This window comes from Podarcis melisellensis, assembly GCF_964234715.1.
Source record: "Podarcis melisellensis genome assembly, chromosome: 2".
Lineage (NCBI taxonomy): Eukaryota > Metazoa > Chordata > Lepidosauria > Squamata > Lacertidae > Podarcis > Podarcis melisellensis.
Window position 1 is genome coordinate 111,839,913 of NC_138529.1, and position 25,088 is coordinate 111,865,000.

Consider the following 25,088-nt stretch of genomic DNA (forward strand, 5'->3'; position numbering starts at 1 on the left):
AATCCCCGCCACGAAAAAAAAAAAGATTCAGTAAATTGCAGCAGCTGATAAATTGTGAATGGACAAATGTTCGGGGGCGGGGCGAACTGGCTCCGCGCTGCAGCCAATCAGCGGTGCTTAGAACGCCGCCTCGTGAACAGCTCCGCCTCCCTGTTCCATGTATGGAATGCGGCCGATCGTCACAATAGAGCCAAAGCCGAAGGGAGAGTAATCCCTCGCAACGCGACTTCCGGCTCGGATGCGAAGTCTCTGCGCGCGGGGCAGGAGGCCAACGTGGCTGCGGGGTTAAGGTGAGAACCTAACCCAGCAATTTATACCGGCTGCCCCGGCGCTGTCGTCACCTCCAGCTGAAATAACCAAACGCGCGGGAAAGCTAGCAAGCACATGTAGGAATTGACCAAAGGGTGCAAATCGGGAATGGAGAAAAATCCTATTCCGGATGCATGCTGTGTTCTTTCCAGCTGACTTCTTAAGGAAGAAGGTGCGCTCCGACAACCCATGCTGACATCTCCCACTGAACTCACTGAAAATTAGGCAAAAGGACTCCTGACCATTAGGTCCAGTCATGACCGACTCTGGGGTTGCGGCGCTCATCTCGCTTTACTGGCCAATGGAGCCGGCGTACAGCTTCCGGGTCATGTGGCCAGCATGACTAAGACGCTTCTGGTGAACCAGAGCAGCGCACAGAAACACCGTTTACCTTCCCGCCGGAGCGGTACCTATTTATCTACTTGCACTTTGACGTGCCTTCGAACTGCTAGGTTGGCAGGAGCAGGGACCGAGCAACGGGAGCTCACACCATCGTGGAGATTTGAACCTCCGACTGATCGGCAAGTCCTAGGTTCTGTGGTTTAACCCACAGCGCCACCCGCGTCCCACCACTGAAGATTACTTCTGCGTAAACTCGCCCAGCGTTGCTACCCTATGCACATTTCATGGGGGAGAGTGGGTATTGGACCATTTACCGAGGCTTACTTCTGAGTAAAGGACGCAGGTGGTGCTGAGTGTTAAACCACAGAGCCTAGGACTTGCTGATCAGAGATCGGTGGTCCGAATCCCCATGACAGGTTGAGCTCCCGTTGCTCGGTCCCTGCTCCTGCCAACCTACCAGTTCGAAAGCACCTCAAAGTGCAAGTAGATAAATAGGTACCACTCTGGCGGGAAGGTAAACGGTGTTTCTTTGCGCTGCTCTGGTTCGCCAGAAGTGGCTTAGTCATGCTGGCCACATGACCCAGAAGCTGTACTCCGGCTCCCTCGGCCAATAAAGCGAGATGAGCACCACAACCCCAGAGTCGGTCACGACTGGACCTCATGGTCAGAGGTCCCTTTACCTTTACTTCTGAGTAAAACATGCAAAGAATATAAAGCTGCGCGCACACTGACAATTTCCTACTCGGACTGGCAGCAGAGGGAGATTTTCCCTGCCCAGATATTTAATTCATCTTTTTTGCTAGAAAATACCAGAGAGAGTTCCAGAGGCATAGCTCTCTTTGTTACCTCTCTTAACACCTTAGCCCAGGGACAGCTTGTGTGGCGTCCTCCAGATGTTGAAAGAAGGTCAAGGGTGGGGCAAGAAGGCCCAGTGGTGTAAGAGGAAGACACGTGAGTTCCTGTGCAAATGAAAAGGGTCAAGAGAAAAGTAGATTCAATCAGGGGGAGGGGAAGACACTCCCCACCTGGTGATGGAATTTGCAAAAGGGAGGTGAAAATGGGTAAGCGGGATATCAAGACTGCAGATTGCTCTTCAACAGCGCAGTGGCGTCTCCCTTTGAAACCTAAATGCTGATTAAGACACCTTTCGAGTCTGTTACTTGAGCGCCCGGCGAGACTGATAAAAGCTGCCCCACTAAGTGGCTCCCGCGTGTTAACATTTTTAATGGCTGATTTGTGAAGGTTTATTCACATATGTAGAAAGACCTTGCTTTGCTTAATGTCAATCATAGTATTAAGATAAATTGTACGCCACTCCTGCTGAGCAGTTTTAACCCCTTAATTATATCACAAATATAGTCTTTTTTTAAAAAAAACAAAACACCATTTTAAAGCAGCACAAAAAATTAAGACGACGTAACCTCTAGACACCACAAAAAGTAACAGCAGATCAACAGAAATACAGCATAACATGATGCAAGCAGTCTTAGCTGCATGGGAATATATACAACTTGAGCTTGTTTGCCCTTCCTCCCTCCCTCACATTCCTTTTTCCTTTTGTGTTGTGTGGGCTGTTGTTGTTTTTTAAGATTGTGAACTTGAGGTCAGGGACCACTTTAGCAGAAAAAGGCACGTAACATGTTCCCACGGTGCAGCCCTAATGCACTGTTGGGCTTCCCCACACCGTGTCGAGTTTTGCAAAATTAAGAAGAAAGCTCCACGTGCCTCGAGGCGCAGCTGCAAAAGAAGCAACCCACAAAATTAGGCTTGCTCAGGTTTCGCCATCGTCCCAGAGCAGACTAAACGCTCATCATTCTGCATACCCGTTTGGCTGCAAAACCCCACCCGCCGCGATTTTGCAACAACGCGGAAAACGGCGTTAGTAGCAAATAATTCCCTTTTCGGCTGATCGGCGGAACTCCTCCCGCAAAGATCAAGGAACGGGGGCGTGTCCGCGGGTGAGCATTCCAAGAGCCGCTGATTGGCTGCAGGTTGCCCCGCCCCGCAGTTTGTCCATTCAAAACGCGTCCAGCTTGTTAGAAGGGTGGCGGCTTGCGAGTTTCGAAGCTGCCCGAGTTCTTGGCATGGGAATTTGATTTCGCTGCTTTCGGCTCTTCCCTGTCAATGCTGGTGGCGTCTCTCGTGGCTTAGAGCCAAGCTGAGTCAACGTGCTCACCTCCGCCAGGTGAGGGCTTTGCAATTGGCTGCCTTGGGGGGGGGGGACTTTTGGGCGAAGGGTGTGGTGGAAATGTAGAAAGCAAACCTACCACTATCCGAAGGGCTCCAGATTAAGTGTTGGAGATGCTTTGCAGCCCAGCTTTATTCCCGCCCATGTGGGTGTAGAGATATTATATTTCTCAAAATAAGATGGTAGCTCTTACTACCCCTTTCCTCAGTGGTGGAGCTTTTGCTTTTTTGTACAGAAGCTCCCAAATTTAACCTTTGGCATTTCTAGGTTGACAATACAGTGGTACCTCTGGTTAAGTACTTAATTTGTTCCGGAGGTCTGTTCTTAAGCTGAAACTGTTCTTAACCTGAAGCACCACTTTAGCTAATAGGCAGTGGCGTAGCGTGGGGGGTGCAGGGGGGGCCAGGCACAACATCTGGGGGTTAGGGTTAGGGGGCGCAAATCCACGGATTAGGGGGCGCAAATCCACGGATTAGGGGGCGCAAATCCACGGGTTAGGGGGCACAAATTACTTGCCCTGCCCCGGGTGCTGACAACCCACGCTACGCCACTGCTAATAGGGCCTCCTGCTGCCACTGCGCTGCCGGAGCACGATTTCTATTCTCATCCTGAAGCAAAGTTCTTAACCTGAAGCACTATTTCTGGGTTAGCGGAGTCTGTAACCTGAAGCGTATATAACCTGAAGTGTATGTAACCTGAGGTACTACTGTATTGTGTTAGGAGGACCAATGGCCTGACTATGTACAGCTTCCTCCTGCACAGTGAATAATAGCACTTCAGATAATGTATCAAGCAGAGGGTTTGTGTTCTATCAACCTTGTAAATAAGCCCATAAACATTACTAGTTCGGGCTGCTGGCAACTGGAGATATGTGAGGCGTAAACTGCTGTTCCCAAGTTTCTGGGAAGTCTTTTTTTTTTTTTTTTTTTTTTGAGGGGGGAAACTAGACCAGTGTGGTGTAGTGGTTAAGAGCGGTGGACTGGTAATCTGGTGGACTGGGTTCGCTTCCCCGCTCCTCCACATGCAGCTGCTGGGTGACCTTGGGCCAGTCACACTTCTCTGAAGTCTCTCAGCCCCACTCACCTCACAGAGCGTTTGTTGTGGGGGAGGAAGGGAAAGGAGAATGTGAGCCGCTTTGAGACTCCTTCGGGTAGTGATAAAGCGGGATATCAAATCCAAACTCTTCTAGACTTTATTTCACACGGGTCAAAGACCCAGTTTAGCGCGCGCGCGCACACACACACACACACACACACACACACACACACACAGGCTGTGAGCCTCAGTGGCACCCCTCTGGAAATTTCACCTGAGCCAAAAAAAACCCCCGGCTATTACCCCACCCCCCTGCTAGAGCTCTGCCAAGTGTTAAAAATGTGCTTTAAATATAGTGTGGAGGTGACCCATGTTAGCTGCAGAGGAAGAGAAGCTCAGTTCTCTGTAGGAAGTATGTAGGGTTGCCATACAGTGGTACCTCGGGTTACATATGCTTCAGGTTACGGACTCCGCTAACCCAGAAATAGTACCTCGGGTTAAGAACTTTGCTTCAGGATGAGAACAGAAATCGTGCTCCGGTGGCACGGCAGCAGCAGGAGGCCCCATTAGCTAAAGTGGTACTTCAGGTTAAGAACAGACCTCTGGAACGAATTAAGTTCTTAACCCAAGGTACCACTGTATTTCAAAAGATAAAAATCAGGACACCCCGAAATTTGAGTTTTTGTTTTTCTAAGATAACCCCCCAAATTGTTCAGCTTTTTTTTAAACATTAAAACGCAATTTCTTGGTTTGCTTGCCAAAGATCCAGGACAAATTGCCGCCTTCCAGAAATTCCCCCTGGACATCACTTCCAGGCAGACGTATTGCAGCCCCCTAGCAATATGAAACTGATAGCTACTAGCCTCTTTAAAAGGCTGCTGTTCATGTTGGTCTATTATTGCACCTACCTGCAAGTGCCGTTCATGCCAATTATAGAACCCTAGAATTGTAGAATTGGAAGGGACCCCTAGGGTTATTTGTTCCAACCCTATGCAATGCAGGAATCACAGCCCCAAAATACCTGACCTGTTGAACTCCAGCCCTACCACAAAGCTACACCTGTTGATCTGCAGCCTACCACAGAGCTACACCTGGGCCGAACTTCAATGGGTCTGAACTTCAATGTCTAAAACTCCTGGTAGAGGACAAGGATCTAGAGATTACGCTAAGGGTGGCCAAATTCTGTGAGACTGCCACAAAACTTAGGGAACAAGCTGTACTACCAAAATGATTAAGCTTTTAAATGATAATTTTAGGTTTTATTTTAATTATATTTAGGTTATATTTTAGTGACCAAGATTTAATATATTTTTTTAACTGCCGCTATATCTGAATTGTCTCTGTTATACCCAGTTGCAATTCAATGTATCCCTGTTGTGTTTTGTGATTTCCCTGATATTGTAAGTGACCCGTTACTGGTCTGTGACCGTAATAATCAAATTCTTCTAAATTCTCCACCTGGGCTATTATAATCGTACAACTGTCGTTGGTAAAGAAGTGCTCATCGCTACATAGATATCTATCGCTTAGTCAACAGAGAACCTCAAAGCAGTTTATTGCAACCTGCCCTTTATTAAGTCACTCATAAGGTGTTTCCTTTTGATGTACCCTGTTTCAGATTGAGGCGGCATTGCATCTCTGCCGAAGGTTCAGCCTATGGGTGACGGGAACTCCATGAAGCGGTGCCGGTGTGTAGCTACCTGCCCCATCTGCCTCTGCTACTTCACCAGCCCAGTTCTGCTAAACTGTGGGCACAGCTTCTGCCAAACATGCATCAGGAGGTGCTGGGAGCAGCCTGGCGCAAATGCCAGGTGCCCCGAGTGCAGAAGGACTGTCGAGAGAACCTTCAGGCCCAACAGGTCTCTCTCGAACCTCGCTGAAATACTCAAGGACTGGGAAACTTCCGCCGAGAGAGAGGCACGAGAACAACGGGACTTGGAATGCCAGAGGCATCGGCAGCCGTGGGACTTGTTCTGCGAGGACGACCGTGTCCCCTTCTGCGGGGAATGTGCCAGTTCCCAAGAGCATAGGGGCCACAGAGTGGTCTCCGCGGAAGAAGCCGCCCAGGTATACAAGGTAAGAGTGGGCGGTGGATGGGAATGATCCAGAGCATCGTTCAGGAAGGGGCAGGCTTGAACCCTGAAGTCTGCCCGTCAATCTATTCAATGTGCTTGTAACTGTAAAGATAAAAGGTAAAGGGACCCCTGACCATTAGGTCCAGTCATGGCCGACTCTGGGGTTGTGGCTCTCATCTCGCTTTATTGGCCGAGGGAGCCGGCGTACAGCTTCCAAGTCATGTGGCCAGCATGACTAAGCCGCTTCTGGCAAACCAGAGCAGCGCACGGAAACGCCGTTTACCTTCCCGCCGGAGTGGTACCTATTTATCTACTTGCACTTTGACGTGCTTTCGGACTGCTAGGTGGGCAGGAGCAGGAACCGAGCAACGGGAGCTCACCCCGTCACGGGGATTCGAACCGCCGACTTTCTGATCGGCAAGTCCTAGGCTCTGTGGTTTAACCCACAGCGCCACCCACGTCCCTGCTTGTAAGCGTACAGTGGGATAAAGATTTGGACTTGGAAGGCATAGGAATAACCTTCAGGGAGTGAGCCTCTGATTTGGCTGCACTTTGAATCAGGTGTGGGAAATCTTTAGTCTTTCCATCAGCCCCAGCAAGCATGGGCAATGGGAGTTTGGTTCACCAACACCGTGGCAGGCAATGCGGTCCTCACATCTGCTCCACGTGTCTTGTTTTGATGGGTATGTAAAGTATACCAGTTGGACTGGTCATGTTGTGCGGATGACTGATGATCGTCTTCCAAAGCAACTACTCTATTCTGAACTTAAAAATGGAAAGCGTAATGCTGGTGGTCAACAAAAGAGGTTTAAAGACTCTCAAGGCAAAGCTAAAAAAAATATAGTATAAACACTGACAACTGGGAAACACTGGCCTGCGAGTGCTCCAGTTGGAGAACAGCCTTTACCAAAGGTGTCAAGGGCTTTGAAGACACTCGAACTCAGGACGCAAGGGAGAAATGTGCTAAGAGGAAGGCACACTGGGCAAATCCGCACCGTGATCAACTCCTGCCCGGAAACCAATGTCCCCACTGTGGAAGGATGTGTGGATCCAGAATTGGCCTCCACAGTCACTTACGGACTCATTGTTAAAACCGTGTTTATGGAAGATAATCTTACTTGGCTACAAGCGATCGCCAAAGTAAAGAAGAAAGTAAACCTCTAAGAGGAAGAACACCCCCCAAAAAATCTGCTTCTTCTTTTTCAGGAACAGATCAGCAGTTGCTTGCCGATTTTGAGGACGGAGAGAGAAAGACTTCTGACCTTTAAAGCACAAACAGAAATTGAAAGGCGACAGTTGCTTGTAAGCATCAGCAAGGCTGAGAAATGAATGAGACGTGGGATCGGGGGTTTTTTTGGGGGGGAACAAATATGAAAAGCAGAAGGGTCTGAAGCAGCTTTTCATGAAACAGATTATATCTAGCATATATAGGTCTACTTGTATGTGGGTCATCTAGTCTGGTTGCAATGCAGGAATCTTTTCCCAATGTGGACTCGAACCCGTGACCCGTGAGATTGAGTTTCATGTTCTACCAAACTGAGCTATCCCTTGGTCATTTATTATTTCACCCATATAATTGCTTTGCAACCCAGCCGGATGTGTGGGGTGTCATTATTATTATTAATTATCTTTGTGATATTAATACTACTACTACTAATTTTTATTTATACCCCGCCCTCCCCAGACAAGGCCAGGCTCAGGGCGGCTAACAAGCAATAATAAAAACAAGTTGAATGAATACAACTTAAAAACAAAATTAAAATACAACATTAAAATATTGAAACCTCATCGCAGGAGGAGAAAGGAAAAGAAAAAAGAAAGAAGGGGAGGGAATCAAATTGGCTCCAAGCCAAAGGCCAGGCGGAACAACTCTGTTTTACAGGACTTGCGGAAAGAAATCAGATCCTGCAGGGCCCTGGTCTCATGAGACAGAGCGTTCCACCAGGCCGGAGCCAGAGTTGAAAAGGCCCTGGTTCTGGCTGAAGCTAATCTAACTTCCTTAGGGCCCGGGACCACTAGGGTGTTGCTATTTATGGACCTTGAGGCTCTCCGTGGGGCATACCGGGAGAGGTGGTCTCGTAGGTATTATAATATATATCCTTTTAACAAAACAATAAAAAGCTGCTTTTCCAAAACTTGGCAAGATTCAACTTGCCCCATCATTGGAAGCCCTGCACAAGGATATAGCTCACTTGTGTAATGGGGGCTTCCTCCTTCCTTCCCCCCCACCTCAAAAAAAATGGCTCCCTGGTGTCAGGAGAACAGAACACAGTGGGAAGAGAGAAGGGGTCATTGCAGCTAGCAAGATGGAATGTTGGAAGTAAAGTAGCATTAATTCTACCCCTTGGGATCTCAGATGCTATGGGACTACAGGTCCCATTATCCATGACTGTGGGCCTTGTTGCTTGGGAATGATGCGATCCGGAGTACAACACTCTTTGTGGATCTAAGGTTGGAGAAGGCTGGCCTGGAGGTGCAAGTCAGCTCTTCTCCTCTTGGAAAGGTGTGGTCTCCCGTAAGAATGGCCCCTGTATTCTCCAGCAAACTCCTTCCCTGCTAAAACCTGATGTGATATTTGGGGCATTTCAGAAGGGACCTTTTCGTCCTCCCTCTTGACGCTGCAGAGACCGGCTGCATTCCTAAAAATGCCCTCCTTGGCTTCTCTCGCTTTGCCCCACTTGCTTGTTCTAGGAGCACATAGAGGGAGAGAAGGGAAAGGCCATCGCCAAGTTCAGTCAACTGCACCAGTTCTTGGAGGAACAAGAGGACCTTCTGCTGGAGAAAATGCAAGAGCTGGAGGAGGAGATTGCAAGGAAGAGGGAGGAGCACCTGGACAGGCTCTCCAGGGATCTCATCCCCCTTGAAACGCTCATCCTGGAGATGGAAGCCAAGCTTCAGAGGCCAACCAGTGAAGTCTTGCAGGTGAGACTGGGAAACAAGCAAGCCAGACCCCTTTGCGGCGCAAGGCTGGCTCCAAATCCTTGTGTGCCTCCAGGTATGTAGGAAGTGAAAGGGGGCAGTTTATAGAGCTGGCAGCCAAGGCTGTAGCAGACGGGAGCAAGAAAAACAAGAGGGACAATTTGTTCATCTTAATGCAGAGTAGAGACGCCTGCTTCCAAACAGGATGTTTTCTGCTCTTTGCTCATGGTTGGTTGTCTAATGGCTTCCAATGGCTCATTCCTGCCTCGCTTCTGAGCTTCCCAGAGGTTGCTGTTGCCAAAGGGAGGCTGCCCTGTGTGAAACTTTCCTGCTTCTTTTGAAGAGGTTGGTTTATCTTTTGGGGCTGCATAATTTTAGTCGGGTGCTTATACTTCATCCTTCAGGGCATGGGGTTGGGTGGGGATTGTAGTCTGGTCTGGGGCAGGCACTGAGCTCCCCTTTTCTCTTTTCCTTGCAGAACATTAGTAGCCTTTTGCAGAGGTAAGTGGAACCCATGCATATCCTTCTAAACCTTTTTTTCTGGGAATAATGTGACCTGCAGGTTCTCATAAGTCTCTTTGACCCTCTAGGTTTTCACAGACAGAAATGGGCCTTAAAGCTGAAACCTGCCCTACTTTCATTCCCACAATCAGTGTTCCTTCCCATTCCTTGCCTATTTGGGTCCACAGCTCCCTTGACCAACTACTGGGCCCCCAGTTATGTCACCTCCTTGCCTGCAGAGCTGGCAGCCCCTCACCTCTTTTTGAACCCTCCCTTCTGGAGTGTTCCCTCATCCTCCTCTCCCCTCTCCTTGGCAGTCCTCTGGGCAACCACTACTGCCGCCCCTTGGTCTCTGAGCTGCCCTCCCTGCCCCAAAGAGAGGTGCCTCCTCACACTGCCCCACAGAGGCCTGGGTGTTAGGATATAGTTCCATTCCACCTTTAGAACAGATGTGTGGATTGTTGTACAGTGGTACCTCAGGTTACATAAGCTTCAGGTTACATACGCTTCAGGTTACAGACTCCGCTAACCCAGAAATAGTGCTTCAGGGTAAGAACTTTGCTTCAGGATGAGAACAGAAATCAGGCTCTGGCGGCACGGCAGCAGCAGGAGGCCCCATTAGCTAAAGTGGTGCTTCAGGTTAAGAACAGTTTCAGGTTAAGTACGGACCTCTGGAATGAATTAAGTACTTAACATGAGGTACCACTGTATGTCACATGTCTGTTTGCTTCCAGCACAGTCTGCTGGGAACGTCCGTTGTATATTGCTTTTGCTATACTGCTGTTTGCTTGGACACAAAGGGAAGCAGACATGTTTTTCCTTGGTTCCTGATGCTGTAAAAATGCTTACATAAGCCTCTGTCCACCTCTTCCGTTGCAAAGTTCTTATCTCTGCTGGCTTGCATGCTTAAGCTTCTGAAGGCTTCTGGGGCTTGAGTCACAGTTTTTGATGCTGTTCCGAGAACCGGAGTTCACCCGGCTGCCGGCCGGTGGCTGGAGCCAGCTGGGAGCTGCCAAATGCCCCCAACTCGCTGGACGCATCCCAACACTGGGAAGCACCCCGTGGCCAGCCCCAGAGGCACCATTTACCTGGGGAGCTTTCAGCCAGGACTGTTGCAACAAACAGCCGTACAAGCCTTTGGAAGGTGGAGACATGAGACGGCATCAGAGGAGGGAAGGAAGGAAGGAAGGAAAGAGGGACAGAGGCCAGTGTTGCCCACGGCACCCCTGACCATCATTCAAGGCACCCCAGGGTGAAAACCACTGCCTTAAAGTAATCTTTCTATTCAGGGGTGAACAAACTTTTTCAGCAAAGGCTGGTCCACTGTCCCTCAGACCTTGTGGGGGGCCAGACTATATTTTGGAAAAAAAATATGAATGAATTCCTATGCCCCACAAACAACCCAGAGACGCATTTTAAATAAAAGGACACATTCTACTCATGTAAAAACATGCTGATTCCCGGACCGTCCGCGGGCTGGATTGAGAAGGCGATTGGGCCGCATCCGGCCCCCGGTCCTTAGTTTGCCTACCCATGTTTCTATTCTTCCTCTTGCTGCTGTAGTGATTCGGATTGCCATTCTCTCTCCCCACATGGCAGTCTTCCACAGCTAAGACGGAATTTCTAGCAGTTCTGTCTAGCATCTCTTAAGTTTCCGTTTTGAAGAGTGACTGTTGTCACTTTCCTTGTGCCTGTGGTTTTAAACCAACCTCGGGAGAAACTCTGACAGGAACTGAGAGGCCTCCAAACACAACCAACCAACCTCTGGACCCCTTAATCTCAATAAAAATAAATATAAATAAAAGGATTTACTCATACGATGCTGACAAAAAAGACCCACACTAACCCTATGCAACAGAATGAAAGAACAATACAGAAAAAATAAGAATCTCTCCCTCCTTTCTCTTTTTTCCCCAACTGCAAGATTTCTACGACAACAGTGTGTCTCACTGCATGTAAACGAAATGTGAAAAAGACTCTGTGAATGACTGTGGGTACAAGAGATGTACTTTTCCCTATTTGTTTTGTAAGACACATCTTTAATAAAACCTTTTTTAAAGGGTGGGATAATATCAAAGTTGAAATACCAAACGTCAGAAGGTGTGTTATACAGAGTTAGGCCATTAAAACAAGAACTAGAATCAAATGCCAACAGTGTCCTTCAGCTCTCTATATTGGACAAACAAGCCAAACCTTACGCCAAAGAATAAACGGACATAAATCTGACATCAGGAATCACAAGACAGAGAAACCAGTAGGAGAACACTTCAATCTCCCAGGACATTCTATACAAGATCTCAAAGTAGCTGTTTTACTACAAAGGAATTTCAGAAATAGACTGGAAAGAGAAGCTGCTGAATTGCAACTTATTACCAAACTTAAAACCATGGAGAGACCTGGTCGGAATAGAGACATTGGATTCTTATCTCATTATACATGACAAAGCCATTTTTCACCTTCTCACCCCTTGCTTTTTCCTGTAAGACCTATTGCAGTCGTTAACAGGCTCATCACAGCTATCTGCCAATCACCCATTCCCACCACCCTTCTGAATAATACCCCTCCCCACCTTCTCACTATATAGAAGGGTCTGGTGACTTCTGTTTCAGTGTATCTGAAGAAGTGTGCATGCACACGAAAGCTCATACCAAGAACTAACTTAGTTGGTCTTTAAGGTGCTACTGGAAGGAATTTTTTTGTTTAGAATATAGTGGGCATCCCTCTTCCTTCCGTTTATTTTGTTTTAATGCAGTCTAGGACTCCCCCCCAAAAAATATCTTTTATTATTTTCTTTACATATTTTTCCAACAATCCTTATTGTTACCATATGTTCCCTTTGACTCTGCCGAGTCTTGACTTCCCTCCCTCCCTGCAATTGGTATATTTATCCCATTCTTATCGCGCACATTATTCTTATATCACTACTGTTTTACACTGAAGGTATTATTCCAGTCCTGCTAGTGTCTTTACGTTTTTACAGTTCTCCTTTAAATATTCAATAAATTTACTCCAATTGTAATGCGGTCTAGGACTTTGGACTGGATGGAGGGCTGCTAACATGGTTTTTTCTGGTTTTGTTTTCAGGTTTGAGGAGAGAGGGGCATTTGAGACACCAGTGGTTTTTTCTGTTGCTTTGCACTGGAGGGCCTGGGAATTCAGCGATGTGATCCCCTTTCTGGACCATGTCATACAGGAATTCAAATGTAAGGAAAAACAGCTGCAAGGATTTTGTGCTGGCTGTGATTTTGGTCCAGGTTTGAGTGTGGCGAGGAGTAAAGTCCATTGTAACGTTGCCGGGGCCAGGAGAATTGAGAAGGCAGTTCTTGTCCATTAGCAGAATGGGCTCTGCTCAAGAATGCACCTGCAACCTCAGCCCATAATTATTTTTTTCTTCAGAATTGTTTTGAATTATTCTTCAGTTCATATTTCCAGTCAGCGTTCAAAGCATACCAGTGTGGTGCTGAATTTCTTTTCCTTTTCCTTCCCCAGACACCCTAACATCTGATCTGAAATATCTGCAAAAAGGTAAGCTGTGAGGTTTGAGAAAGAACCACATTTGCCACCAGGCACTGACTTGCTTGTATTTTGCTGCAGTTCGGGGACAGGACAGGGACTCTGGAACCATTAATAGACCATTTACGAGTAGTGGGAAAGTTATGATGGAGAAGTTTTCTGCCAACTTTTTATTCCCCCATCCCTGCTTTTAAATAAGACTTTGAATCATAGTGAGCAGCTAGATGTCTCTCAGAAGCCCAGAATTAGGGCATGAAAGCAATTTCCCTCCTCGGTTGCTACTCCTCAGCATCCAGCTCTCAAATGGTCATTTCCGGCAAGTAAATATCTCCTCCAGGTAGCCAGGCAAGGACTGTTCATTGCAGCCTAACCTTCAGCAATCATCAGATATATTGAAGGGTTTTTAAAATTTCATGAATATTAATAAATGTACAACAATCTACCATTTAAAAAAATTATGTGCTTTACTAAATCCCATCTTTCATTTGCTTCAATGTGCAGTTTTGAGGTGAGAGTGTCCATGCCCAAAAAACTAGTTGTAAAACATACAAAATACCAAAATAAAATAAAATACAATAAAATAACAAGCATCTAAATGCAAGGCTCAGACGCTGGACTCAGCTGCATTATTCAAAATACAGCTATTTGAATGCACTATAAACATGCAAAACAAGAGCACAAAACCTTTCTATAGCATTTCCACATAGGGTTTAAACATTTTTGTTACAACAATTTCATTTCTGACTTATTTCTAGTGGGCTTTTTCCTGTGTGTCGATCCACCCCAATTGTCCCTTGCTGAATAAAACTGACTGGTGGATGTAGACTGACGCTATTCTCAAACCATACCATACAATGGGTGTTCCCTGCTGGCTACTCACTTGCCTGTACTTAAGTGCCATGATATATTTATTTTTTTACAGTAACAATCTTGGGTTATGGTAACAGGAAGCTGTGTTTTTCTGCCCTACTACTAGAAATCTTCCTGTTCAAATGTGGGCAAATTCCAGAAGAAAGAAGAGCATCCCTATCTTTAATGTAACTTCTGGATCATTGTTCCCCAAACTTGAGTTTCTGTCTATTTTTTGGACTACAATTCCCTGCATGTCCACTCTAGGCAAACAGGAAATGATGATGATGATGTCGTTTAGTCGTTTAGTTGTGTCTGACTCTTTGTGACCGCATGGACCAGAGCACGCCAGGCACTCCTGTCTTCCACTGCCTCCTGCAGTTTGGTCAAACTCATGCTGGTAGCTTCCAGAACACTGTCCAACCATCTCGTCCTCTGTCGCCCCCTTCTCCTTGTGCCCTCCATCTTTCCCAACATCAGGGTCTTTTCCAGGGAGTCTTCCCTTCTCATGAGGTGGCCAAAGTATTGGAGCCTCGGCTTCAGGATCTGTTCTTCCAGTGAGCACTCAGGGCTGATTTCCTTAAGAATGGATAGGTTTGATCTTCTTGCAGTCCAGGGGACTCTCAAGAGTCTCCTCCAGCACCATAATTCAATAATAATAATAATAATAATAATAATAATAATAATAATAATATATAATAACATATTATTTATACCCCGTCCATCTGGCTGTGTTTCTCCAGCCACTCTGGGCGGCTTCCAACAGAATATTAAAATACAATAATCTGTCAACATTAAAAGCTTCCCTAAACAGGGCTGCCTTCAGATGTTTTCTAAAAGTCTGGTAGTTGTTTTTCTCTTTGACATCTGGTGGGAGGGCGTTCCAAAGGTGGATGCCACTACCGAGAAGGCCCTCTGCCTGGTTCCCTGTAATTTGGCTTCTCGCAGCGAGGGAACCACCAGAAGGCCCTCGGAGCTGGACCTCAGTGTCCGGGCTGAGCGATGCGGGTGGAGACGCTCCTTTAGGTATACTGGACCAAGGCTGTTTAGGGCTTTAAAGGTCAGCACCAACACTTTGAAATGTTGTATTTGACTGCCTATGTTACATCCCACACCCAGCTGGCTCTGATTCTCTTCTCTTCTGCTTGTCTCCCCCAAACCCCGATAGCAAGAGTGACTCTGGATCCAGTCACAGCTCACCCCCAGCTCCTTCTGTCTGAGGACTGCCTGAGCGTGACGTGCGCCGATGTTTGTCAAGAGGTGCCCGACCACCCGCAGAGATTTAAACAACTGACTGCTGTGCTGGGACGCGAGGGGTTTAGAACAGGCAGGTTCACCTGGGAGGTCACTGTGGGGAATGAAGGAGAATGGGCTGTGGGGGTTGCCAAAAGTACTGTGAAGAGACAGGGTGCGTTTAGCTTTACGCCCATGGAAGGGATCTGGGCTATGGGGAGGTGGGGAGGTCAGTACAGGGTCCTCCACGACCGTCATTACCACCTGCCCCTAAATGGGGATCTGCGGAGGATCCGAGTGACTCTGAACTGCACCGGGCAGCGATTGGCCTTCTTTGATGCCGAGAGAGGAAATGCTCTTGTTGGTTTCACGGAAGCTTCCTTCTGCGGAGAGCTGCTACTCCCCTTCTTTTGGCTCCAGGAAAGGGCCAGCATCACTCTCTCTCCCTAGAGCAGGGGCCGAGAACAGAAATATTTCACATCTGACCAATAGGTGCAAAGGGGGTATTGTTTGTTTTCAAGTGACTTGGCAGAAACCCACGAAGCGTTTGGGTCACTTTCCAGAAAGATTGGGAAGGAGGTCCACCTCAATGGGGGCCCAGAGGGGCGAAATACTACTCTGCAGGACAAAATGGTCCCCTCTTCAACCATTCCCAGGTAATTCCCGATATGGATCCCCACCAAATTCAGCTTCGATTTCTCAGTGCAACTTATATTTCCCAAAGGCTGTCTTACTTGGGAAAGCAGCTCCAAGATTTTCTTTTGGTGGGGGGGGGGGGTTGACTTTAAAACTATTGGGTGTGACTATTATGAAAGCGGAAATATTCCAATTTATGTTGTTTTTTCTGAAAAGAAGAGTTGTTTGTTCAGAGAAACTTCTTGCATTATATTTTTTAAAAAGGGTATTGTACTGGGGCACATAAATCCGTTTTTTGTTCTTGTGTTAATGGTTTTTCTTGCTCTTGTATATCTCTTAAGAAACACACCAGCCCCAATTGTGTATGTATGTTCAGCTCTTTATAGAAAAGAAGGTGTTCTTCCTTTCCACTATAAATGTATTTAAAGAAGCTCGTATAAAAAAATAATAATAGCACAACCAAGCCGGGCTAAAATAAAACGGCATAAAAGTTACAGAGCAATACAATAAAAAGTACTGGTGTTAATTAAAAGTTGGGGTGAGAGGGGTGGGCTGCCAAGTGACCATGGCAAATTCTCCCACTGATATTTTCCAAGCATGCTGGAAAAAACCCTTTGTCTTGCATTCTGAATGCAGCAGAGGTGATTTGAAAGAACTTTTTTTTTCGCCCTCAAAATCTGTGCATGTTTTAATATCCTGGAATGAGTTAATGGCTGCCAATGTTATTCTGAGTAAGATGAAAGCTTTACAGATACACACACAAATCATTGCTGTTGTTCTGTGAACGTAAGGGAAAAAGAAGGGCCGCCTGCCTAACCCAAAATCCTCTTGCCAAGCAGATTCTTATGAGAGAGGAGAGCACCAGCACTCTTTCAGTGTTGCTCCCCAGGAGCAGGGGTGAAGGTTCCCTTCTGGGCAAAATGTCTCAGGATCACATGGCAGTGATGGGCGCAAATGGGCAGAACATTTAATACAGATTTTGCATCTGCCTACCCACTTCTCTATCCAAGACTCTGGCCTCACCCACTTTTGACCAGTGGACCCCCAACAGATCACCTCTGAGGAGATGCAGCCTTACAGCAGGAAGAAAAATATTTCCAAGCAGAGGATAAGCCCTTGGTCTGATCCAGCAATGCATTTCTTACATCAAAGGCTTATATTTAAATACACACGTGTAGAAATTGGCAGAGAATGGCTCCTTCGTAGTTAATCCCTTGGGAGTTCCAGAGTCCCCGCGCAGGACTGGTGGGTGCTAATGAAACACAAAGAGAATGTTCTGGAAAAAAAAACCCATCCTTCGTGGCACTGGCTCCTCCAGTGGCAGAGAGTAACTGGGGATATGGGATTTGTGTTTGGGGAAGCATTTGAGTTTCCTGCAGAAACATCCCAGTGTGCCCATGAAAAGCTCTATAGGCTTAGCTCTGCTGGTGGGGGTCCTGCCAGCACTTGCTCCCCTAACAGAGCATCCGGGGGCATCCTTGGTCCAAAGCCTTTATTATTAGTAGAGCTCTGAACCCTTAAAGGGTAAAGGGACCCCTGGTCATTAGGTCGTCGTGGCTGACTCTGGGGTTGCGGCGCTCATCTCGCTTTACTGGCCGAGGGAGACGGCGTACAGCTTCTGGGTCATGTGGCCAGCAGGACTAAGCCGCATCTTACCGTCTGAGCTCTGTTGGTCGAGCACAGCAGAGATGGGATAAAACAACAGGAAGGTGTCTGGATCTGACTTTATATTTGAAATAAAAAGCTTGAGCCCCCTCTCGACTTGACCCAAACCAGAAGACCCCCACTTCCTGAATTCCGGGAATCCATTCCCTAATCAAGATCTGTTGCTTAATCCCTGCCTACTGTTGGTAATCACATCACATTACTGACAAGATTCCATTGTCTGCTGGAGTGATTTTGTAGGAAAAGGTTCCTGCCCAAGCTAATAGCTTGAAAAATGTGATTGGTCAGATTTACTCAGCTTCCAAGTGACAATGGCCTCCAGAAAAGAAAGATAGCTAACTTTCCCCCCTTGGGTTCGCCCTTCCCCAGCCAGGAAAATCTCACAGCCTCAAGTAACTGCTTCCTAACTACACTACAGGGGGACCAATTCCTGTCTTATGGGAGCGAGGAGGGGCTGTAGTGCAAATGGGTAGAGCACCCAGTCCTTGGCATCTCCAGAAAAGGCTGGGAGAGATCCATGTCTGAAACACTCAGGACAACTTTGAGTTAGTTCAGGTGTGCAGAATCCTTGAGCCTCCAAATGGTGCTGGGGGGGGGGGAGTTTGGATTTGATATCCCGCTTTATCACTACCCTAAGGAGTCTCAAATGGGACGCGGGTGGCGCTGTGGGTTAAACCACAGAGCCTAGGACTTGCCGATCAGAAGGTCGGCGGTTTGAATCCCCGTGATGGGGTGAGTTCCCATTGCTCGGTCCCTGCTCCTGCCAACCTAGCAGTTCTAAAGCACCTCAAAGTGCAAGTAGATCAATAGGTACCGCTCCGGCGGGAAGGTAAACGGCGTTTCTGTGCGCTGCTCTGGTTCGCCAGAAACGGCTTAGTCATGGTGGTCACATGACCTGGAAGCTGTACGCCGGCTCCCTCGGCCAGTAAAGCGAGATGAGCGCCACAACCCCAGAGTCGATCACGACTGGACCTAATGGTCAGGGGTCCCTTTAGCTTTAAGGAGTCTCAAAGCAGCTAACATTCTCCTTTCCCTTCTTCTCCCACACCAAGCACTCTGTGAGGTGAGTGGGGCTGAGAGACTTCAGAGAAGTGTGACTGGCCCAAGGTCACCCAGCAGCTGCGTGTGGAGGAGCGGGGAAGCGAACCCAGTTCACCAGATTATGAGTCTGCCGCTCTTAACCACTACACCACACTTGCTCTCCATGCTTGCTGGAGCTGATAGTTCAGCAATATCTCAAGAGCAAGATGTTTTCCCTCCTCTCCTGTGCTAGAGAGTCTGCATAAGGCTGCTTTGAATACATGGCCATAGGATCCTGGAGAAAACAGCAACCCAAAGTAAACAGCAAGCAAGAAAACAGATACTCTCCATTTTTCTAACTTAAATAAATACAATAAAAGGCATTTTCCTATGCAAGGACTTTTTTATGGAAAAGGTGGGATAGGAGAAGCAGATTGCAATGACATGAATTATTACTACTACAAGCGAGTTCTTTTTCTTTCTTTTTTAAAAAAACTGTGCTAGTACTATACTACCCATGAAGTTGTTACAGTAAGTGCCAGGCTTTTAACATTTGAATAGAAAGGTGCCGGTATCGCATACCTTTGACTACTCTCAGGGGGGAAAGCACTGACTACAATAATTATTTTTTTCTTTTTTAATATGATTTTTTAATTAAATTTTCTGTTTTACCATTTCAAATAAACATTTTACATACTTAAAATATCTATGACTTCCCTTCTTCTCTTTCCATGGTTCAGGGAAGTTTTTAATGTGTGACATCTTAGTGTAATTTTGGTCTTTGTGGAAGCTGCCCAGAGTGGCTGGGGAGACCCAGCCAGATGGGTGGGGTACAAATTATTATTGTTATTTGTTAAGTTGTGGGTGAAGATATCAGACGACACAGCGATTCTTCAAACAGCTCTTGTTTATTCACAGGCCAGGCCAGAACTGAACTGAAGGGTTCAGTCAGCCTGCTTATATAGAGCTCCAGTACAACATAACTAACAATTTTCTAAAACTATCCAATCACTGAATGTCACTTTCGATCCCTTATTTGCATAACTATCTACAGTATCCCCCTGCTGGCCCAGGGTGAGAACTTCAGTACTTCTTCTTCTTCTTCTTCTTCTTCTTCTTCTTCTTATTATTATTATTATTATTATTATTATTATTATTATTTTACATATCTTATATCCCTGCATATTTCACAAAAACTATACTAATTGGGTTTTCCATTATTACATCCATCAAAACTTATTTACACTGTTGAATTTATCTTAATGCTGCCAACATTTTCAGCTGTACACAATTATTTTTCACATATTCAATAAACATTTTCCAATCTTCTTTAAATGTTCTTCTTGTTCTCTTATTCTATGTGTTAAGTCTGCAAGTTGTGCATATTCTGTCAACTTAAGTTGCCCATCTGTAGCACCCTGCTTGTGGTTAACGCTTAGCTGGAATGAAATATTCAACGCAGCAATAGAGAAATTAAAATAATAATTTATTTGTCAGACAAATAAATGAGAGACACAGTGGTATATGGTTACCAAAGCTCTGCCCCCTCCAGCCCTGATGGTCAGCAGTTATATTTCCTCAGCCCAGCCCCCTTGCTCCTCCTTTGGCTGCCTCTATCCAATTAGCCTGGTTGAAATTCCTATTGGCTGTTTGCTAGAACCAATCATAAAAGATACACCCATTTCCTATTACCTTTTATGGGAGACAAAGAGCTATATTTCCTTCTATCTATAAATGGCAAATAAGTAGCCATATATCTTACATTTGCCTCAACAAGGTACCTTAATTACCAGATCACCTTTTGCCCTTATTACCCTATTCACTCCAAAACAGATGGCTAAAACAGATGCTCATTCTGTCTTACATTTTGTTCACATTCTCACACACCATCAATGAAATAAGAATCTAACATAAGAATCTAACATTTCTTACTTTCTAAATCCTTTGCATAATTACATTTAAGCCAATATATTTCATACATAACATATAGATTTTTAGAAGCAAAGGCCTTTTCAAAGTAAAAAGGAACTTAGTAAAAACACTTTCCAAAAGCAACTCCTTAAATTTTACACCCCCCTTTCCTGGCCAGCTGCTTTTCCCATTAGCTCTTGCCCTCTAACCTTAGGAAAATGTGGCTAAAGTCTCTAATGGGAGGCACATGGTATTATATTTTGTTAAACAATAAATCCTACTATTTACCAACTCTTAATTAGTCTTTTGCAGCTTGATTGTATTCTGTTAATATGTAGGGTCAATAACCTTTTGCTCCCAGCCTGTAATTCCCTTTTACAACTTTGAGAATTTTGGCTCCTGCTATAAATCAAGGGGGCCCTTGTCCAGGAGGATAAACATCTGCCAAAGTCTTTTAGCCAGCTGGTCTTCTGCCTGGCATAAAAACACACAAGCATCTGCATATATATATATATATTTTAAGCTCATTTTAAAATACAAGTCTTGATCAGATGCCTCACATCTTCTTTGGTTGGGACCTTGCTAATTTTTCCATTTTGGGGCTAACAAAACACGAGCTGCAGTTGCATACATAAATAACCTTGTTGCATACATAAAAAACATGTTTTGCTTTGTTTTGTTTTTTAGTGGTAGTATACAAATCTTAAAAAGGTCTCAAGGCAACAAAGATGAAAACAAACAGTTAAGATTGATTTTAAAAGGGAAAACAACGAGCAATACAAAAGTCCCCAAATGCTCCACTCAGAATAATACATTGAGAAGCGAAAACTTGTGGCATGTGATATGGATGGATGTTGCCTGGAAGTGATATACTCCCGGGCTGAACCCTTTGACCAGGGGTCAGCAACCTTTTTCAGCCGTGGGCCGGTCCACCATCCCTCAGACCATGTGGTGGGCCGGACTAAATTTTGAAAGGAAAAAAATGAATTTCTATGCCCCACAAATAACCCAGAGATGCATTTTAAAGAAAAGGACACATTCTACTCATGTAAAAACACGCTGATTCCTGGACCGTCCACCGGCCAGATTGAGAAGGCGATTGGGCCGCATCCGGCCCCCGGGCCTTAGGTTGCCTACCCATGCCTTTGATTGATCCAGAGAAGCTCTGGTGACTTGGGAGAGACCTGAAGCAGCAGGCGACGAAATTTTAAAAAACCCACCCCGAAAGATGTATTTAACAATGGCTATCTCTCACCTTCACCTTGCCAACAAAGGTCCGTATAGTTAAAGCCATGGTTTTCCCAGTAGTGATGTATGGAAGTGAGAGCTGGACCATAAAGAAGGCTGATCGCCGAAGAATTGATGCTTTTGAATTATGGTGCTGGAGGAGACTCTTGAGAGTCCCATGGACTGCAAGAAGATCAAACCTCTCCATTCTGAAGGAAATCAACCCTGGAAGGACAGATCATGAAGCTGAGGCTCCAATACTTTGGTCACCTCATGAGAAGAGAAGACTCCCTGGAAAAGACCCTGATGTTGGGGAAGATGGAGGGCACAAGGAGAAGGGGAGGACAGAGGACCAGATGGTTGGACAGCATTCTCGAAGCTACAAACATGAGTCTGACCAAACTGTGGGAGGCAGTGGAAGACAGGAGTGCCTGGTGTGCTCTGTTCCATGGGGTCATGAAGAGTTGGACATGACTAAACGACTAAACAACAACAACAACATCTCTCACCTTTGAGATATCACGGGACGAGAATGGAGTGCAAAGTGGATCCAAGCTGGAGTGTCCTTCTGTCTCCACATCCGGCCAGAGCAACAACTTGTAGCGCTTCTAATCTGGCAGAGAAAGGAGCAAAGTGATCCCTTTTTCCCTGATCCAGAGCTGGCTGCAACTGTAAGATTACGGTGATTTCAAGGAGATAAGTGATCTGACATGATCAGCTCTTCCTGTCTCGGATTATCTCTTCCTGGCTCTGCTTATCTGTTTTATTGCTTTCTTTATCCTGGTCAGTAAAAGCCTTTGATGTATGGCCTGGCTTTTTGTCATTTGGTGCACAGTAGTTCGTAGAACCTGTATTAGCCCTAACAGGACACAGGTCTATAAAATATCTAGTTTTTGTGCATGGCACTCAGAAGCTCCACGTGGCCTTTTGTGCATCTACGGCTACTTGGGGATCACTTTGCCACTTCTTTTTTTATTATTTAAATGATTTTTATTAAGTTTCTTACAAAAGAGAAACAGAAAAAACCAAAGAAATAAAAGACAAGATCACAAATATAAACAAAAAAGAAAATAAAAACAAGGTACCGGTAGATACCTAAACCACACAAATTAATTAATTAATTAGACTTCTATCCTCATAAACATATTTTGGGCTTCCTCTGAGCCCTCTCATCTTGTAATTAAAATGTAATTCCTTGTAATTAAAATGTAGCAGTTTTCTGATATCATTTTTTGAAACACAGTATTCCAATTCATGTAAAATTTCTTAACTTTCCTTAAGGTTCTAAATCTTATTTATTTAATTAACTCTTAATAATAATTATTTATTATTTATACCCCACCCATCTGGCTGAGTTTCCCCAGCCACTCTGGGCGGCTCCCAATCAAGTGTTAAAAACAGTACAGTGTTAAATATTTAAAAACTCCCTAAACAGGGCTGCCTTCAGATGTCTTTTAAAGATAGGATAGCTGCTTATTTCCTTCACATCTGGTGGGAGGGCGTTCCACAGGGCGGGCGCCACTACCAAGAAGGCCCTCTGCCTGGTTCCCTGTAACTTGGCTTCTCTCAGCGAGGGAACCGCCAGAAGGCCCTCAGTGCTGGACCTCAGTGTCCGGGATGAATGATGTGGGTATACAGGTATACAGGACCGAGGCCGTTTAATTTAGTCCTAGGCCTATTTTAGTGCTTTCAAGTAATTTCTAATTTTTAGCACTTTGCCACTTCTTAAGGGCTTCTCAGTGGCCGATTGAAGTGCTGCTTGGTAATGTATATTTTGCTTGCTGTTTGGAATAAAATCTGTAATCTTCTCACCCACTTTCGTTTGTATTGCTTCTGAATCCAATTCTAAAAAAGAACCACCTTGCATTTTGCAAACTAGCAATGGAATCAAAATCCCTGCCACAAGAAATGTAGCCAGTCAGGGACAGAAGCTCCAAGTACTCTCTTCCCCGTGGCTTTGTTGATAAGCTATAAGGACGCTGGACTAGCTAAGTCTTTAACCCGATCAGGCCTCTCTGCACTATCAATTCCTTGTGAATTCCTTCTGCGTAAGACTTCAATCACATGAAATCTGCCAATGCACTGGAGCTGCTATAACTCCCAAGGGGAAAGTGGCAGGGGACATCAATCAATCAATCAATCAATCAATCAATCAATCAATATCATTAAGAGCCTTTCTAGACCACCCATCTATGTGTTACATGTCAGAAAAACCAGCCACACTGGTTCTGGTTCCAAGCAAGGCGGCTGTAATTTCAGAGACGCTGAGCCTATCTGTTACTACAAACCACAATGGCTACGTTCTCCATTCATTGTCCAGCACCCTAATAGCAATTCCTGAGAATCACATGGAGGGGGAAGAGTGCCTTGCACACAATGCTAAGGTTTGTTACAAGTTCCCAAGTCTTCATTTGCTCAGAAGTTTGAAACGCTAAAACGGAAGGGCAGTTCAGGTATCCCTGAACTCCAAAGTAAAGTTGGGATAACCTGGATCATATATCCCACCCATAGCTGTCAGCTTACAGATTTGAAAATAAGGGACCAGCAGCCAAAATAAGGGATTTTAGTCAACTAGCAGCCAAACGAAGCCTCAAGCGGTGGTACCCACAGCGCAGCAACCCGGCAAAGGGGATGCAGCAAGGAAAACCACCGTCACCTCTCCACTGGGAAGCGCTGAGCAAAGGCAAGTCCCCAGGCAACGCGGCCGGGCACAAGGCATGCAAGCTCCACCCCCCAGTCGTTCTTAGACTCCTTATTGGGTGAGCAACGTAGCCAAGCAACACAGTTGGAGCCTCCCTCCTCCCTGGCCGGCAGGGAGGGAGGGAGAGGAGCTGCTTCCTTTGAAACCCGGGAAATTTAAGAGACATCATCAATAAGGGACAGCAGTGGGACACAGCGCTGGGATAAGGGACTTTCCCATCAAATAAGGGACGGTTGACAGCTATGATCCACCCCCCTCCTTCCCAACAGCAATGTTCTTAAATCACAATTAACATGCTTGGGAAATGCTCATAATTGTATGGTGACCTCACAAGTTGCTATTGACCTGCTTGCTGATGCTCTCAAGGAACTCATAACAGGTTTGTGAGATTTCACCTGCCCTTGCAGAAGTCATGCTGGTTCCTGGTTTGGCGAGGCTTGTTCTTCTATATCAGAGTTTCCCAAACTTGGCTCTCCAGCTGTTTTGGACTACAATTCCCATCATCCCTGACCACTGGTCCTGCTAGCTAGGGATGATGGGAGTTGTGGTCCCAAAACAGCTGAAGACCCAAGTTTGGAAAACACTGTTCTATATACTTGGCTGTTTTAATCTTTAACAATACTTTCCACCAGATTCCCTGGGACAGCTGTTAATCTAACCGGCCTGTAATTTCCCAGATTCCCCCAGATCTCTTGCTAAAAATTGGTGCTACATTAGCTGATTTCCAGGCTGCAACCCTTATCACCCCAGATTTTCATTAACACCAATAAATTTTACTGTATTACTCCATACCATTTTATTTTAGCATGGCTTGGCTGTATTTTGAAGCAAGACACTTTAAGTACATCTATTTTGGAAAATAAGAATACTATTTTATTATATAAAGAGCTAAATATACGTACAGTCTGCTTTTAAAGTCTAAATAAATCAAAAGAACCCATTAATACAAGTAGACAAGATGGAC

General features: G+C 45.7%; 1 protein-coding gene across 2 annotated transcripts; it reads left to right on the forward strand.

Annotated features, from left to right (window-relative positions):
* Positions 1 to 202: 202 nt before the first annotated feature.
* On the forward strand, positions 203 to 15,414 carry LOC309364850 (zinc finger protein RFP-like; the record flags this gene model as incomplete). Of its 2 annotated transcripts, none has more annotated exons than XM_081902801.1 (8): positions 203 to 290; positions 5,493 to 5,950; positions 7,156 to 7,251; positions 8,641 to 8,871; positions 9,347 to 9,369; positions 12,454 to 12,572; positions 12,859 to 12,894; positions 14,900 to 15,414. In XM_081902801.1, exons 2-8 carry the CDS (start codon positions 5,531 to 5,533, stop codon positions 15,412 to 15,414), a joined length of 1,440 nt encoding a protein of 479 aa, XP_081758927.1. In that variant the 5' UTR covers positions 203 to 290; positions 5,493 to 5,530. The 2 variants fall into 2 exon arrangements, with proteins under 2 accessions (XP_081758927.1, XP_081758928.1); XM_081902802.1 differs by lacking the exon at positions 203 to 290 and adding an exon at positions 2,719 to 2,836.
* Between the last annotated feature and the right edge of the window lie 9,674 nt (positions 15,415 to 25,088).